The 18126-nt window shown below is 39.6% G+C and overlaps 2 protein-coding genes across 6 annotated transcripts in view; one reads left to right on the forward strand and one right to left on the reverse strand.

Annotated features, from left to right (window-relative positions):
• Positions 1–11306, reverse strand: part of sl (small wing phospholipase C gamma 1) — an 83773-nt gene extending 72467 nt beyond the window's left edge. For 2 of the 5 annotated variants that reach the window (XR_002683087.2, XM_022840941.2), the window contains exon 1: positions 7252–11305. Coding sequence is in view for 4 of the 5 variants with exons in the window: in XM_022840941.2 (XP_022696676.1) it covers positions 7252–7486 (235 nt within the window). In the remaining variant the exon portion in view is untranslated. Of the gene's footprint in view, positions 1–7251 lie in introns of all 5 variants that reach the window. The other 3 variants (XM_022840938.2, XM_022840939.2, XM_022840942.2) reach the window with 2 other exon arrangements.
• Positions 9313–15662, forward strand: LOC111264792 (cytochrome c oxidase subunit 4 isoform 1, mitochondrial). The gene is made up of 5 exons (XM_022840950.2): positions 9313–9397; positions 11819–11934; positions 12412–12520; positions 14362–14515; positions 15190–15662. The coding sequence occupies exons 3-5, from the start codon at positions 12421–12423 to the stop codon at positions 15446–15448; spliced, it is 513 nt and encodes a 170-aa protein (XP_022696685.2). The 5' UTR covers positions 9313–9397; positions 11819–11934; positions 12412–12420; the 3' UTR covers positions 15449–15662.
• Positions 15663–18126: the final 2464 nt, after the last annotated feature.

Raw genomic sequence — 18126 nt, forward strand, 5'->3', positions numbered from 1 at the left:
GAATACCTAACATGACTAATGTGTGTACGTGGATTGTATATCCGAGTAGGTGAGCACAACGCAGGTCTATTCTATTTATTAGTAAAAACATATTCATACATAATATTTATAATACTTACTACTATTAATTCGCAACAAAGTTATCGGATACTTACTGGAAGTTTTTTGAAGTGAAAATAACGCGTTAGAAGAACACGTGACTATGTAGGTTTGATGTTTAACCAAGAAAACTGATATAAGAGTCCACTTAAATGAAAAATCCATCAAAGTATAAGGTTAGGAAAGATCTCAGTTGAATTGAACACAAGTCCTGAATACTTTTTCACGGACACATGAAAGTTTTCGATTGAAAAATATTAATGAAGGTACCTACGTTCTCTTACTGGTAATTCGAAGAAAATCTGAGTTCGGCAATCCGGAATTCCGATTCTGTCGCTAGGGTTCTATTGTAAAACGCGTATCCAACGAAAGATAACGTAAAACGTTCCGCGGTAAAACGTAAAATGTCGGTACGGCGAGTGCTTGTCTCATGAGGTTATTAAAAAGTAATACGTGTGCAGTATGCATGTCAGTTTTAGTGCTGCTGTCCCATAATAGCAGAACGGGAACTGTGCGATCATTGATTGAGGAAATCTCCGGAATCGTTCGAAAATAGTTTCAGAAAACGCAATTTCACACTGGATGGTAAAAGATTAAGGAGATCTTTGGTCTATGTATACCAAAGGCTAAACGCAGATCCCTCGATGCGTAATTGATATTATTCCACCCACTAACACTGATGATAAGTTCTTATAACACGTTCCTCACGTTTTAGTCGAATAGTGAAGCAGAAACGGCCGATTCTCGAAAAATACATGTTTCGTCAAATGATACCTTGCTATATCGGAATTAGCTATCTTTAATCAACACTTTTCAATCTGTTGTGATATTTATCCAGCCAAAAGTCTTCTGCTAATAATACGACATAAGACTTGTTCAGGAAAATATCAGACGGCACTTTTAAAACCTTTTTAAACTACCTTGATCTGACATTTCAGGTTCTGACACGAACGCTAATATTTAGGCAAAGCTCTAAAGCGACAAATGCAAAGCACTTTCAAGTGTCACCGACCGACTAACATGTGTACAAGCCCGCCAATGCAATAATTACCACCTATGTGAGTTCTCTGTGACTCTGGGACTCTCTTCCAGGGTTTGCGATTACTGTCTACTGCCACTTCTACAACCATCAGTCAGTTTGCCGCTGCTAGGATTTAGCCGAATCCTACCTAAGCTAAACCTATCCGAGTCCTCATCGTTTAACCCTTGAGCCTGACTTGGCTCCATTAGGCGGGGTCAAGTGCTGAGAACGAACTACGCACTTCGGCTTCCCGCTCGAACGGATGGACGATGCAAGCCATAGTCATTAAGGCTGTAGTGTTAGTACCTCAGGCTGATGGCAGTCGAGGTCGATATTTCTGCCGTCATGGCGAACGAAGGAAAATTCCTACGTGAAGTTGGCCGCAGTATATCGATATGCATAAATACAGACATGCTCAGACAAACAACCTGCTAGACACACAATATTATTAGGTCTCAACTCTTGTGACTTACGGTCTATAGCAATCAACAGAGGCGAATGAAAGCCAGTTGTCGCATTAATCAACTAATAATATGGGCCTGAACCCTCAATGTTGACACATTTTTGCCACCAAAAATCAGTGCACTTTTTAGCGCATATGTTCACCTTGATCCGTTCTTCTCAGTACTTGATAAACGTGTCATAGAACTAGGCTGATTTTTCACTCAGGTGATTGGGTCTTCACAAGTAGAAATAGACGAAAACGTAAATAGACGGGCTGAACGTACACGAGTGTACAAGGCGCCTCGTTATCTTCGAAGAGTTTTAAACATGGTTTGTAACAGACATTCGTTTCTGTAAACGTCATTCAACGAAAATTCGAGCATGCCGGTAAGAAATCGGTTTCATTTTAAGGTATTAACCTATCTGTGCCTTGAAGAGATGCGTACCGAGCTCGTATCGGCCGACTATATATAAATTATTGTACACACTGTGTACTAATAGTCTAGTTCAGCTATAGTCGTTCTGTTTCCATTGCCAGTAGGATAATATCGGCCAAACAACTATTACCGAAAGGCCGATCTTTCCTGTTCGGAAAAAACGGTTTCAATTTTATTTAAAAACTTTTAGGTTTTCTCATTCTCGATAGTACGCTGTTCCCAATGTTTATTTAACCTTTAGTTTTAGGTTGGCATATTCATAATCGTCCAAATATCTAAATAATAAAATATATTCAAGCCATTATCGTCCTATTCAGGTCCCTCGTGGTTAAAAATATTTGCGTAGTTTCTAATACTGGACATCTTAGGAAGATATCTTGCATAGACGTCCTGATCTTAGAATATTTACGCTAATCACAGCTTACCAATCAGCCAATAAACTTTAACCCATCAGTAACACATCTGCGCTACATCTAGTCACGAACAAAATCCTTTTTATCGCAAAGGAGTACTCCTGCAAGGATGAATGGTAACACGGCTATACTACTTATTTACGTATTGAAACTTAAAGCCAGACATGCGCTATACGTGTTAGTTTCACAGATATAACATACTACTTCGAATGTCGATATTTTTTAGTTAAATAAACAAATGTTTTCGTTTATTGGGTTGAAGATCATAGACTGGAATTACATAAAAGAACCGGTGATAAAGCTCTACAACTATTGGTGTACTGCCCTTATAAGATTGGTGCGGGACATCAAAATCCGGGTCTTTTGTCATAAATCGTGTTTCAGTATCTGCACAAAAATAGATGTTTCAACAAAATGCATTGCATATACTAGACGTACCACTTCTTGCGGTTATATTTACTTATCATTCACGAACGATCTTTCACTTCGAGCTTAGATAGGAAGTCTAAACCACCAACTAGTCGTTTTTAAAATATTCCTATAGTAATCGCACGTAAATTGAGATTGGTAAATGTAAACCCTTTCAAGTATCGCTTAAATACGCGACAAAAGATTCCGGGGCAACTAAAGTTGCAACATGACCAAAAAATTTAAAAGGTGTCAGAAGACGCGAAAAGTCTTAAAAAGAGTAACAGTTGAAGCTTGTCTGGACCATCCAATTGGCAGCCAGTATCCTCCACTCCAAGACGGTCTACAATTTTCCCGAAGCCACATGAAAACAAATGCAGATTGTTGATTTCAGTCAACAAAAGATGTTTCCGGTCTAGATGGAGGTTCACACAGCGCGGAGACGTTAGATAATAGCCAGTCTTTGCTTATATTCTAAGAGTGACGCGCTATTTTTGACTATAATGAGTTTGTTGTTTTGGTTTAAAAGGAACTGGCTTTCTTTAAACACCAATAATAGCAGATGGCCCATCACGACAAACTATCGGGCAAGGTATATCTAAATCTGAATTCCTTTTCTGTACGTTGATATAAAAAGTTTATCGAATTGCAGGATGAAAACGGCAGAAGATGGCATGAAACTGGCGAATAAATTCTACGGTGTTATGATATAGAGTTTAGCGTAAAAGAGAGCTGCCATGATAGCATCATCTTAGCTTTCTTTTTATCGATATATTGCAACAATAGATTATAACATTACTTAGAATAATTGTTTTTTCCAACTATTTAGCCAGCGTAAGGTGCAACCTCATCTGCACCTTGGGAGAAAAAGGCTTTGCTGGCAGCTCAAGGGGTAGACGATTGAAAAGGTGACACCTGAAGATAGGAAGACAGGCACCCTGGCTACATGTCCTCCGCTTCTCCAATAGGACATCTCTTTAACTGCATTAGCAATGTGAGCAACTAAAATGTGGCGGCGGATGAATGACTTTATATTTATTTCAGCCTATACCTCAAGTTAGCAAACTGTAGGTTAAAAAAAAAAAACGTTTTCAACTCTAATGGCTTACCTTACAGAAAGACTAGAATTATAACCCATTATATATTAACCCGGGTATATTCCCATTCAATGCAAAAGTAAGCGATTGAACAGCATTATTTTCAACTAAGGTGTCTATATTTAGAAGGGTTTATAGATGTTTCACCTGTTGTACCCTGTTGAAAACAGCCCATTGACGACGGCATAGTCGGGACAAAGTCGAACGAAGTATGTATAGAAGCAGAAATCGTCATCACAATGTCTAGTTGTATTGAAATTTGGTAAACTATTAAGAATACACTGAGCATTTCTAATCGGAGCGCAGATATCCTATTTTATTTTATGATTGCCCTGATTTTCTATAGAAATGGTAGAAATGCTGGGCAATGTTTAGTCCATTGAGAGTTTCAGTGTATCCCAATAGATGTCGCTGTGTAATGAACAAATACAAATGTCTATATCATTCGTTAGCTTAAACGTGTACAAAATTTCAAATCGGGGCAACATCGTAGATCTCCGATAAATGAGGTTTACTACATTTGAGCATGGCATAACATAACGCAATTGAAAACAGTTTTGATTGACGCCGCCATATTGGCAGTAAACAAAATAGTTCACGTAAAGTAAGGGTATATTCAGCTGGTATAACAAGATATAAACGACACCCGAATTAACCTAAAGAGGATGCGGGAAACCTTAGCATGATTTCATCTTCACTAAAATGGCGTACCCAGTCAAGCTCAAGCAAGGAGGATCGCGAATAAATTTGGCAAACGAAGGGAATGATTTTATTCTTACTTTTCCACCATTATTCCCCGGCGCAGTTGCATACTAAATAATACGAAGCAAAATACAGGGAGGTAACTGGCGAAATTAACACGCTGGATTTTCCCTGCCTTGATCTTATACAGATGCCGAAATCAGAATCGAAGTTTTTCAAAATATTTTTTGATGCGACGTCTATGCAGGGACCGTTAACGCAATACGATCATTATGACTGCCGCTTTTGCTATAACTTCCGCTTGAAAATTCTACGGCAAGGAATTGATTGGGCTCGAATTGCTTATAATTCACAGAGACAGCGCAGCGAACTTCGAAACCCCCCTTAAGTATGTGGAACGCCCTCCAATCGGGCTTATTTCGTCATCGCCATTTTCCAGGTGGCTTTTTCCTCTTTACTCAACTAACTAACACCTAATTGTCGATACCATCTGTGCCATCATACTCAACACGTAATAAATCCCACTACAGACTCATCTGTTCGCAGATTTGGCAAAGAAAGCAAATGATGCCATCCTCTTCTCGTACACTAATGCACATTCCTTGATAGCCCAAAAGTTCCAGTTCATTTAACGTAATCAAGTTCGTATATCATCGGTACTGATTACGTTCGTCGGGGGGCAGGAAACTGCTAAAATGAAGTTTGAAATAGGTTAAGGTCATAATCGAATAGTTCTATCGATCGGAAATAGAATCAGGTCGTATCTTAGCCGCTACAACTTCGAGATAATACAATGCGGAACAAGACCCAAAGTAAGTGAGCCTTTAAGTATTTTGTAAGTTGATGCAAGGAAATGTATACGTAATAAACATACTGGATTCAGTCAACTTGAAAAAGCAGTGTCCATGTAATGCGGTCACTCAAAGGGCAACAAAATTAGTGAATTTATTTGCCTTAAACATCACACATTAACTTCTAACTGGGGAAATTTGCGAGTTCAGATGAACTAAGTGACAACAAACTTTTCAGTTCTGTATGGGAAAAGTGTCCTATTAGACCGTAGGTTTAAACACGCAAATATGAAGTATAGGTGATTGTTCTTGGAACGCACACTAATAGCATTTCTAATAGATGAATGAACCGCGCGGTGTAGGCGAGGCCAGACGAGTTCCGAGAACTCGACTTTATATTGATGAAAAACAATCTTGCAAGATGTATTTTTGTACAATTTTGAAACTCCTTTACTAGATATGAAAGAAACAAAATATATAGAGCACACGGTGGTCATAATGTCTAGTCTAACGACTTCTTTCGTAAAGATTCAGCATAAGCTTTCTCGTAGCAGACAAGGAGGATATTGCATCGAACTTTAGAGCTATCGGCGAGGCAGCGGTTGGATAAACTTCAGACCGAACTTGACTGAATAATAATATAAGATACAAAGAAAAAAAAAGAAATATATATATATATATAAAACAATCTAAACTATAAAAAATATCTAAGCGTCCAACAGTTCTCTAAAGGCCTGTTGAGCGTAATTCGGGTTTGAAAAGGAGCCTCTAAACAGAAAGTTGAATTGTTCCGTGATACAAATTTAATTCGTTGGAGATGAAACCTGGTCAGTGCTTTTGCTCTGAAAGCATTCCACGAACGCGTTCTGACGTATTCTTAAAGCCTGACAAGAAACCAAAGACGTGAGAAAAATAACCGATAATAATAAAAATAAAGAAAAACCAACTGATAGCACCGCGAGGATAATACCACGTCAATCGAGAGCCAGCTCCGATTTAAAGCGGACCATTATATTACATTGTGTTTTCAACTAAAGAGAGACTATGAGACGACCCTAACGAGAAGCCAATTTGACATTACTCTGAGATATAATACGTTAGTCCATTTTGTTGCGAAAGATCCTAACGGAGCTCTACACCTCGTTCATTCCGTATGAACATGGGAACCGTGCTAAATATGCCTTACTAAGGCCATTTATCTGTACGTTATGAAAAATTTCACTTATAAGGTAACAATGTTTCAACATGCGTGTCGCAATCGGTATAGCTTCTGATTTACGTCTCGATATATTGAAAATGGAGACTTTTCAAACGTAAAAAAATAGTAGCTGTTGTAACCATTGACCGGTGACATCATTACTATTTGCTGGAGTCTATGCTTGCTTTTTTTGTATGCCTTAGTTAGAACAGTAACTAGGGGTAACTATTGAATCAATAAAAATCCTTCAGCTCAGTAACTGAACGCGGAACGCGCGTGTCAACCGAACGAAGGATAGTGCGGCAAACTGACAGCGTGCGGGGTTGAATCAGCATACTGCAACCCATCACTCAGCCAGCCCTAAGCGTACTTCAAGTAATCGACCAGATTATACTTAGAACTTAAGTAAAAATACCATATAGTACTCACATGGAGTTCATACATTACGACGGAAAATCAATATTACGGATAAATAAATTCACTAGGTCCTCCAATGAACGTAGCTAGATGGTTTGTGCTAGTCGACTATAGAATCGCTAAACAGCAGTGAGACTCAAATGTGTTCGATCAAGCAAAACTATCGACAAACATTATAACGATATTAGTTACCTAATGAATGTAATTAGTGTACATATACTCACAGCATCCTTCGTCGATGTAGCGACCTGCTTGGCCTTCTCTGCTCCAGAAAAGCTGACGAGTCTCATTTTTAACGAAAAAGCGTCGTTTATCTGGCCGTCCTTTTTGGAAGAACTTAATCAGGGTAATGCCGATCTCTAGTTTTCGTATGATTTGCTCCATTTCTGAGATGCCCGTTAGCGGCCCGTTGTGTGGGCCGGAAGGCAACGACCTCGTACGCACTGCCAATCCTGCCATCGCGATTACAATGTTTCCTGGGGTTGTTTTTTGTGTTACAAATACTTTGTGGCAAACTGTTCTCGGATCCTCTTTTCGCTAGGAAGATTCATCAGCAACTCAGTCTACCACCAGCTTGACGACTGATTCTACACTTCTTAAAACCGTCACTGCCTTACGCAGCACCCAGGGGCCCACTTTGCACACATCACTTGGTAAACAAAAAATACATACATTTTACATAAGCGGACTGATTCAATGTAGAACTGTAGAGCTCCCAAGCTAATCAGTGCCTGGCTTTACTCTCTTTCGCACGCGTCTTCTTTTCTAAGCGGTTTTCTAAAGACAAGTTCTCTGAGATGCTGGGGAAGTTGAGCACCTGTCAACAGTCACAATACGCTTTTCGACAGGACAGGCGCGACACCACGACTCACTAGTAGACTTCGCTAATAACTACAATTACTATATTAGGATTCATCTATTGTATGGAGCTTTAATGCTTTATACAAGTCGTAATAACTGCCTGTATATGCGTATCTGCGGTAACACGAACAGACGTTCTGAGCGACCTGCTGTGCTTGATAGGAGGCACCGACAAAGACCACTTCGGGATTATGGTAACAACTTCGAGACCCAAAATTTTTGCGTCTCTTCTGCCCCTAGTCCGCCCCTCTCTCAAGCTTTCTTTTTACATCGACCAGTTCATCAGTGGCCGATGCGAACATTGTAAATGAACCGGAAGCTGGGGCCGTTGATGCTTCTGCTAATTGGATTTCATTTTCGAAGCGCACTATCTAACCATGCTATTCTAACTATCGAAAGGACTGACCACCATCTTGGTAAAGAGGCGACGTCTAACTTTTTGATAGTTGTTCACTGCTGGTGTTGTTCTGAGGCAAGTAACTAATTGAGGATAGCTCATCAGGTATCATAAGCTTTGTTAGCATCATTGTTAAAGCTTCATGTTGTGTTTCCTGATAATCGATATGCTGGCGGGACTATCTCGCTCAGAGTAATAAGAGTAGGCTTTGGCCAGTTGAGGGGTTCGCTCCCGTTTCGAGCCTTGTTTAGCCTATTATTGTTCTTGTTTTCACTGCTATTGCTGTCACTGAAGTCTCTCTGGCTCGCAGTTGCATAGACGCGGTTTGTTACGTGTCGAACACAATTTTGTTACAACAACGTCCACACCGTAATAAGACATACTAGACACATTCTGGCGGGTCATCTAACGCCGTCAGCTGCGACATTCAGTCATAAACATGTACCGTTATCGACAGCATTCAGTCAAATTTGAAGAATCGGAATAAGCTGTTGTCATAGGCTAGCCTGAAGAACAATGACGATGGTGACGAAGACACCCACACTTTTGACGTTCCGTCAAAACAATGACAGCAACTGCAAAGATGAGTCAGTTACCCAGCGTCTAGCACCAACGTTGGCCAGAAAACTATGTCAGGTTTCTAGACATTTGAAGACTCCTCTAAGCCATTACCGAGTTCCTGCTACATACGTTTTCCTACAGTTCTGCAATAAAAAAAAAAGACTTGCTTTGCTCAGATCTTCTTTCTTTGATTAAAATAGAGTTTGATGTTCTTCGGTCCTGAACTGTCGTCGTTGTTAACACCCCTCCTCTTCAATCAAATACGATCCATTTTCTCTTTTAACTTGTACACTACAGCAGCATGTAGAGAAATGATCCGGTCAGCTGTCGCTCTGATCTTGTTGTTTGTATCGTTGCGCATCTTCTACAACGAACGGAACGCTCCGACACGCCGACAACAGACTTGTTGGTGTAATCTTCTCACCACCACAGTTCCCTTCTTTCTTTCTGAGTTGAGTAATAATACTGTCGATCCAGGAACGATTTCATTGGTACCACTAACTGTACTACTCCAGCACCGAGAACGCCGTTAACATCGTCAGCTGTAAGCGGTACGTACGTGTCGTATTCAAACTGTTCGAAGGGCAGCAACAGCGAATTAACGAAGCTCGAAAGTTCTTGTTTAGTTGATGTTATGCATAAATGTTGATGATTTTACGGAGCAGCGTAATTGCGTGAGGGTGGCACGAAATACGAAAGTAGTTGAGTTGCCGTGGGGTCTGTGATGTGTTGCTGTCAAGGGTAATTAGGTATAGGCTGCATCCGTTCAGTCTTCTACTCGCACTCGTAGAGGCCGCGTCGCAGCATCTGAATCTTCTGGCTAGTCCTTTTGTTGCGTTTTTTCGTCTTATCTATAGTGTTGCTGCTGCCGATTTTGTGTTATGTTGCGTCTAAATGCTACGAGAATGATGCTCACGTGCGTCACATCGCAAAGCACAGTATCGAATACAAGTTCGATGCGTGCCACTGTTCTACAACTATCATCTATACTGTAATAGTCTCTATCACTTAGTGTCTCTTGTCTGAAGATGCGCGCGGCCAACTGCCGACGGAAGCTCGCAAAACTCGCCTGCTCCTGCCGCTGCTACTCCCACAACAACATACACCGATGACTGGAAGGAACAGACTGGGCCCTCGCCTTTGGTACCCGGCCAGTCAAACTGAAGGAAGGAAGCAGGCGCGCACACTTCGAGGCGAGCGTGTGGGGGAGCAGTAGCACCACGATGTCTGCCGTCACCGCCGCCGCTACCACTGGCGCCGCCGGCGGGAACAGCAAGCTCCTCACGGATGCACTCACCACGACAGAAACTGTCGGAGGGAGGCGAAGGCACACACAGGCACGAAAGACCAGAGAGGCTAGCTCACACTCACAGGCCAAGGGCGGCGACAATATGACGCAACGCACGTAACAGGGAGGGTACTACCACCACCACATGTGGGAGAGAGAGAAGGACGTTAAGGCTATATGGCAAAGACCAGCTGTGGCCTCCAGCATCACTGCTTTGGCTGGTACAAGCCGCATGAGCTCGGTCGCCGCGACCGACCGGCAAAAGCTATTGAAAGCAAGAGAGTGAACAAGGCAGAGGTCGAAACAAGGACCGATGATCTGTTTGGCGGACGATTGAAGAAGTAGTTGGGGGGATTGACCAACCCTGCGATGATGCTTATGATTATCACAACGGTAGAATATGAGGCGAAAACGGCGACAAGGCAATTTAGTAGTTATAATGGTTACGAGCACCCGTACGCAAAGCTAGCCTTTACTTGGCCTAATTGAGTGAGTCTATTCAGCTGCTCAGAGCAGCAGCCGTAATTCCGCAAAAGATCACTACTATAGGACAGAGACCCTCACACACGATAAGCAAATGGGGCAGATCCTTGTGCTCAGGTGCCACCAACACGGCTATGCTGAACGCTGCAGAGTCAGAGTCATACGAACACGTACAGTCACAACGTCGCTTGCATAACAAGGAGAACACGACGGGCCCTTTCTCTATGTCAATGCTGATGCAGGCGGAGCCGAGTAGGCCGCCGCGGTAGGACACGCGGGCTGTACCAACACTTACGCAGGCCGCGACCACACGGAACAGAGCACAGAAACTGAACGAACCTTACTCAATACATTTGTTAACGATAATGCGTGTAAGTGATGATTAGTCGCTTTAAATAGCAGTTCTCGATCGATGAACCTGTCTCTTGTACGGGATATTACGTATTCATAAATATCTGAGAGCGTTAAACGAAAGAAACGAGCTCTGTTGCAAAATAGGGAACGTTGACGACCGCAAAAAGAATAAAGCAGTAAGAAAATGATAATAGAAATAAAAGCGGTTGCTTGTTGATAGTCCTCGCTGTTTTACTTGGTAGTTTACAGTTGTTGGGGTCTGTGAGGGGTGAGAATCGCATACCGCGGGCTTGATGGACGAAAAGACACATCGGCGTAACAAGGCCCTTGATGAAGTTTCACTATAACGGCATGAAACAAATGAGAGAGGGTTCTTTTCGATGGACATTTGATGGATGCGACGAAAGACGACTAGCCGCCTTCAAGGGCCTATAAAAAGTAGCTGAGCGAGATTAAAAGTTTGTTGATGGAAGACCAAGTTTTAGGTAGTGAATTGAAAAGTTTATGGTAATCATCTGGAATTAAAAGAAAATGCTGATGGGTTGTATATTCTAATATTAATTATAGCGGGTGTATAAAGAGAACCTGATGAAAAAGGGGAAAGGTGGTAGTTCATGGCACTAGATTGCTCTCAGCGTACAAATTCTTTTAATGTTGTGGAAGTTTTCGGAAACCTAGAAAACTGTACACTATCATAGGACAATATTAGCTTTTCTATGTTCGTGCGTCAATGAGTAAGCAAATATCAAATAGATTGAAAAAACTGACACTATGTGATATCCGTTGAAAGGAACGAAAGCCATAAAGAAAATGCATTGCATGTTTAAATTTCCCGCCATCTTATCAGCTCCCATAAAGCGCAGCTGCATTGAGTCGCCGTTCGGCCTGTCTGCCTGTTCTAAGCATCATCCCCGGGTTTCAAAGGTCGTACACACGTACATTGAGGAAATTCTAAAAGGCCTGGTAAGTTTAGTGTTATGGCTAAGCGTACGATTAAATTCAGATCAAGCTATTAAGTCGACGACCTTGTGATCGGAGAACATCTCTAATGATTCTCTACATTAGCAGGATAAGAACACATTCTGCTAGTGGCTATTTCTCATCACATATAGTGCGTATTTTGTTTGACTAGACCTTCCATTTAATCTGGCTATACTCCTTTAACATGGCCTATATTATCCAATCATAACTTTATTACCATTAGTATCCGCATTAAACGTAGAAAAGGATTTGTGGACTTTGAGGCTTTGGAGTGCTCGAGCCTATTGAAGCACATTCCACTATTTGTATTGGATCCATAGGGTTGGGCTGTGATATCTACGAGGTTATTTTTATATACCATCATTTTCCCTACATTTGTCCTGCTTAGGTTTCCCGAACTCGTATAGAATGAGAGTCGATAAAATTTTCTGTCATGACCTTTCTTACGTCTATTTTCAGATTGCGAATATGATTAGTCTGAGAAGCAACACCGCTAGTCTCGCGACGATCGTTAAGCGGTCGTATCATAACCGGGCATTGCTTGGAAAGCGTGAGACCGTCGGACCCGGTTCGTACCGCTATTTCTTGTTTTGTTATTATAATGTATGTCTGAGCTGTGTGATCGCTTAATGTTTCCACAAAAACCATTCATGTATTGTTAACGTATCGTACCAGTGAGACTTCATGCATAATCGTGATCTGATGCTCATTAGAGACACTCTTCATATCTTGTTTTTGACTTATCTGTATGGTGTATTTTGCTTCTACGTTTTTCCAGTTCTGTCTGCTCATAAAAATGTAAACACTTCTGCATGCATAATTAGTGTTTTTAAATAAAATCTTTATAAAAGATACAGATTTATTTATATCACATATAGTATATATGGTGTGTTTGCATAAATAATAATCTTGAATACCCGATTCCTGAAGTTTTTTTTTGCACTTTGTACTTAAATATCGTGCTATACAATTTAGCTAAACAAAAAGGTTAGGTTAGAATAAAATCCATTGAATTTAGGCTATTATCTTGACTATCATTATTATTTCCATTGTTACCACCCAGAGCTTACATCGATTTGTCTTTGAATCTTCGGTTTTTGTCACATTTTGGATATAATAATGCCGGTGTTAGCATGGCAAACTTAATACTGACAGTTTCAACAAAAGTGAATACCCCCTGAAGTTAGTTAATAACTTAATACTTTATATTCTAAAAATAGTACTCTATAAAAAACACATGATGATGCTGCACTACGGATTATTACAACTGAAGGTGTGCGTGAGAAGACACTCGTCTACATAGCACAGTTGCGTATGTTCCCATTCGGCTAGTTATTATGTGCGTCCGGTGGTGGCAGTTATTCAGATCCAGCATTTTACAATTGTGTAGCGTAATTACATTCTCGGTTTTTTTTTTCTCATTTATCTTGAGAATAGTAGGATTTATAGAAGAAAAATTAGGAAGAACCGGATTTGTGGGTGATGTGTTATCTTCTGGCGCGATTTGTTTTTGAGATGGCATACAAGCTCTATTTTTCGAGCAGGGATATGGTGTAAACTGCATTTTGAAGATTTGTTAATTTCAAGCAAAAATGGTTTGGCTTGTTTCCCTTAAATTGATATTTTTCGACTAATTTCTATTTTTTGTTATTTTGGCAAATGCTTGGGCAGAGTAATGAGTGTATTTCAGGTAATTTATTTGTCAAAAAAACGTATACTTTGATAATTCAGTTTGTAAAGTAATAAATAGGAAAGCATTTTTTTGTTTGACTTTACGAGATATATTAAACGGAGTTGGTGTCAAACTATTTTCCCATAAAATAAGAAAGTTTATTCGGGGTCCCAAAAATGGTAATATTTAAAACCAATTAACTGTACAAATAGATGTGCCTTGAACTTTACTTGATAAATTACGTATGCTAACACTTTGCGTAAATGTGACCGTTATCAGCATGAACGCAGTACATCAATTCTATAATCACTGTATACCGTCCTGATATATAATAGCCTAACTAATTTGGTATCATCAGAAGGAGTTTCTTATTGCCAAATTACGACAACCAACTAATATATAATACTTAAGTATAAATCACTATATATATATATAGCACACAAAATCTATAAAAATTTCTCATTAAATGCACCTAATTTTCTGGTTCATTCTTTTGATCCCTTAAAGAAAGACGCAATGCGCGACTGCGATAATTGATATTAAATATGCTAGTGTTGTAGCCTTTTTTAATCAGTTTGTTCTTTAAACATATTTCTAGAACATCGTTCTGTTGTTATACTTGTCGATTATTCGTCGTTTAAAGTATGGCACTGTGCTAGATAGACTGTATAGTGTTTTTCCACGACATGCATATCCTTAATGTGTGTGTTCTTTATTTTGATTCATCGTTATCGTAGGCTTCAATAACCAGCTTATGTATGTCGATCGAGCTGATTTCCCATACCCGGCCTCCCGTTGGGGTGAACCCGATGCAAAGCTCGATGCTCTTCGCGAAAAGGAAAAGGGTGACTGGAAGAACTTGTCAATCGAAGAGAAGAAAGCCCTGTACAGGTAATTATTCTCATAGGTGCTCGACTTAAGCACGTAATTTTCTTATGAACAGTATGTATTACGGAGGTCGCTCGTCGAATGGACGTATGAGGAGCAACAATTCATTCTACAGGTTAAATGCGCTAATTTACTTTTACGGGAATATATTACCTACATCCCACTCTGGAAACTCTTAATTAATCTGGAAACGCATGTTAATATGCTTGCAGATCCATGAACTAAGTGATATTCTGCATAGTGCCCATGCCTAGTAAAAATCAGGACCGCGAATATCAGTTAATGATATCCAGATTACTTAGTTAATTGAAATAGCCCATTAATATTATTCATGGATACTTAATATACTAATTATTATTATACTATATATATATATATACTAAATTGTATATGTAGAAATGTAAGGTCTAGAAAAAGATTGGTAAAAGGTTTATGAAGTTAGTTTTTCTTGTCTTGAAAAGGATTCTTTAGCTTACAGAAGTGTCTTATCTGCTCGTGGAAGGATAAACCCAATACAAGAGAGATGCTAACCAATCGGTGCTTTTTTACTTTGATACTCATAAAATTTCAACGGACATTTAAAGTTGGTTATTTAAATCGTAACATCAAGAATATTATTCAATCTATTAATTTTTTTTGATTGTTAAAGTTTAGTATTGTTTTGTGACACATTTTAGGTACTCCTACCGACAAACTTTTTCCGAAATGAACGCCCCGACCGGTGATTGGAAGATTGTAGTTGGCGGAACCATGATCGCGGTTGGTATCACTTTTTGGATCTACGCGTTCTTAAAAAAGTTTGTCTACTCACCAATGCCAAAGTCATGCTCAGAAGAGGCCAAGCTGGCTCAGCTTGAGCGTATGGTTCAACTGCGTGCGAATCCAATCGATGGCATAGGTTCGAAATGGGATTACGAAAATAACCGGTGGAAGTAAATGAATTAAGACTTGATGATGAAGTGGATTATCGGATGAGTAGAATAGACATAAACAATGATAATGTACTGTTGCTTTGCCAATCGAGAAAAGCAGCAGACTGTTTTTTCTTCTTATAGAAAAAGACAGGATTAGCAACAGCATCAGGAATGGTTAATACTGTTCTATAGTTTTAAAAATAAACACTTTAAACAAGATGTACACATATTAAAAAGTTCCGTCTAATTTACTTGATTATTATTATTAACTGGTAAAATGCTAGTTGCGTCAAGATGCAGTAGCTTTTCTAATGCCAGATATAATATATAGGTACGTGGGCATTTAGAGCGCAAGAAGAGATAATTGCCGTTGAAAACGGAAACTCAATATTTATGTAGATCAGTTTCAAGACCCCAATATTAAAGAGTTAGCAATTTAAACGGGTTGGCTTTCCTAACAAAACGTTCTATGGAAGTAATCCATAGAAACCAATTTACTAAAAGATGATTTACCAGCATTACCTCTTGTACGGTGTTTTTCGGGCTCTATCTGCAATCGATATGTCAGGCTGCGGCAATTAGCAGCATTGGTGTGCAGTACTTTGATCTATCTAGGCTGCTAATCAGGCGCAACGACGTCGTTACGCGCTAATCAACAGTTCGGAATACACGTAATCATTCCACTGTAATTCACTTCTTATTTTCGAATTACGTACAATTCAAATCTGCAATATTAAGAAGAATACTGGGAAGAATATATTAAAAGTGGCCTGCGTCTTAAGCTGCGTCATAAGTTAGTTGCAGACTATATTATAAGCGGTCCTCTAGTAGATTTCGGGTACAAATTTCATCTTTTTTGAAAAACTCTAATACAAAGAGTATTAAGAAATGACGTAGTAGAGGTCGGTAGCTTCTAGTTGATCATGCTTTTGGTGGACTGAAGATGCCACTCTTTTCTTGATGGAGCATAAAGGATGTTGCACATTAAAAGAATTGAAACCTAAATGTGTAGTAGGTTTAAACTGGCCCAGAAGTAAGTTGTCTAATTTTATTGAGAACGGAGAAAATTAAATACAAGTTTAAATAATCAAGTATTCAAGCATCTAATAATGAATCTACAAGGAGTATCCCAAAACATTGTAATTGCATAAAATTATTACACACTCTTAGCAAGAACTGAAAAGCATTCATAAAAAATTTCACTTGTAAGTGTTCTAAAAATGCTGCATATTTTGCCGGAGTTGACTCATTGCTTACGCGGGTTTTTTTAGTTTAAGGTATCATCGATTTGTGACTTACAGGCCGAATTTTAACTCGATTGAACAGTACTTACATACTAATTTTATACTGCGAAGAAGTATAAAAAATAATGTTTTTTTATTCCTAGAGACGAAAATTATGGGCAATCATTGCTAAAAATTAGATCCGTTTTTTTCTTAATGCCCGTATTCATTCGGTTCTACTTGCCCGTGACATCCGCTTATGCCAAAATGAAAAAGGTGCAAGCGGAAAACGACGCTGACGAAATTCGACGAAAATTGACAAAAGTATTTACATGTGTGCGAATTAGCAAAAAAGTGGCGAACATGAAATGGCTTGCGCCACATCCTAGGAGTAAGCTTCTTTGATGGGAATATACCAAAATAATGTCTGAAGAGCAGGATCGCTTCCATAACGCCTCACCCTTGTAGGTAATTCGAACTCTGATTTTGTAGAACATCTTAGCATCGTTTTTCTGCTGACGTTGTCTCTGTAGAAAATTGTTTAGCAGCAACGACGCGGGGTATTTAAGGCTTAATTCTTAAAATTTTCCCGCAGAAAGACATCTAGGTAAATGTTCATCTTTTCGGGTGACAGAAGAAAAAGAGTACACTGCTACAGAGGCAAAAAGAACGTCATCGGACATGCACAAAATGTCCAAGTGAGCAAGACACACTGCCACGAAATTATAGCAATCAACGTAGCTATTACTAGCAGGCAAATGGATATCGGCGCGCTCCCAGTTTGGAGCTTCCAAGGCGCAAGCCATCCTAGCATAGGCACTCTTTACCAATTTAACAGGTTATTTAGGAAAAAATATCAGTTTTTTATTTGTTAGGGGAAACGTAACGTAATACTCTCATTTTAACGGTTAATTTGTTTACTATATATTCGCCATTATTCTTCATGACCATCTCAAATCATTAATTTTATTTTGTTAAAAGAATTCGTCCTGCTAGTTTATGGAAATCTTAATGTAACGTTACGCGTTTAATTTTTCGATGATCGGGAAACGTGGTCAGTTTTCGATGCAAACTATGAAGATCACGGTAAGCGCATAATATCCTTCCGCTCTACCTTTTGCAGAGTTTTGACAGATGTTGTCTGACTAGGCCACACATGGCAAAGGCTGTCGTATGCCAGGCTAGCATTATAGGTTGGCAGACGTTCGTTCGTGCTAGTACAGGTTACCCCGCAAAATGACATCCTTTTCCGCACGTCAGCAAGTATTACTAAAATAGTTTTCGCGAAAGCAGCACATCCCACGAAAAGGTAATGGCACTATCGATTACTACAAGTTACCCACGATATCGATAATACAAGTTAACCACGAATTGATTGTATTCATTTTATACGAATGACCTATACATACGTGAAACACCGGGGCTTTAAACTTCAGTCACTGATTTATTTTTTTTTTTTAACAAAAGGTGTATCGGT

The sequence above is a fragment of the Varroa jacobsoni genome, unplaced genomic scaffold, assembly GCF_002532875.2.
Source record: "Varroa jacobsoni isolate VJ856 unplaced genomic scaffold, vjacob_1.0 scaffold_898, whole genome shotgun sequence".
Lineage (NCBI taxonomy): Eukaryota > Metazoa > Arthropoda > Arachnida > Mesostigmata > Varroidae > Varroa > Varroa jacobsoni.

Coding starts and splice junctions, on each gene's coding strand:
- LOC111264792 (XM_022840950.2), top strand. CDS start 12,421: ATGATTAGTCTGAGAAGCAACACCGCTAGTCTCGCGACGATCGTTAAG. Junction 12,521..14,361: donor GCGTGAGACCGTCGGACCCG/GTTCGTACCGCT, acceptor TCGTTATCGTAG/GCTTCAATAACCAGCTTATG. Junction 14,516..15,189: donor GAGAAGAAAGCCCTGTACAG/GTAATTATTCTC, acceptor GACACATTTTAG/GTACTCCTACCGACAAACTT.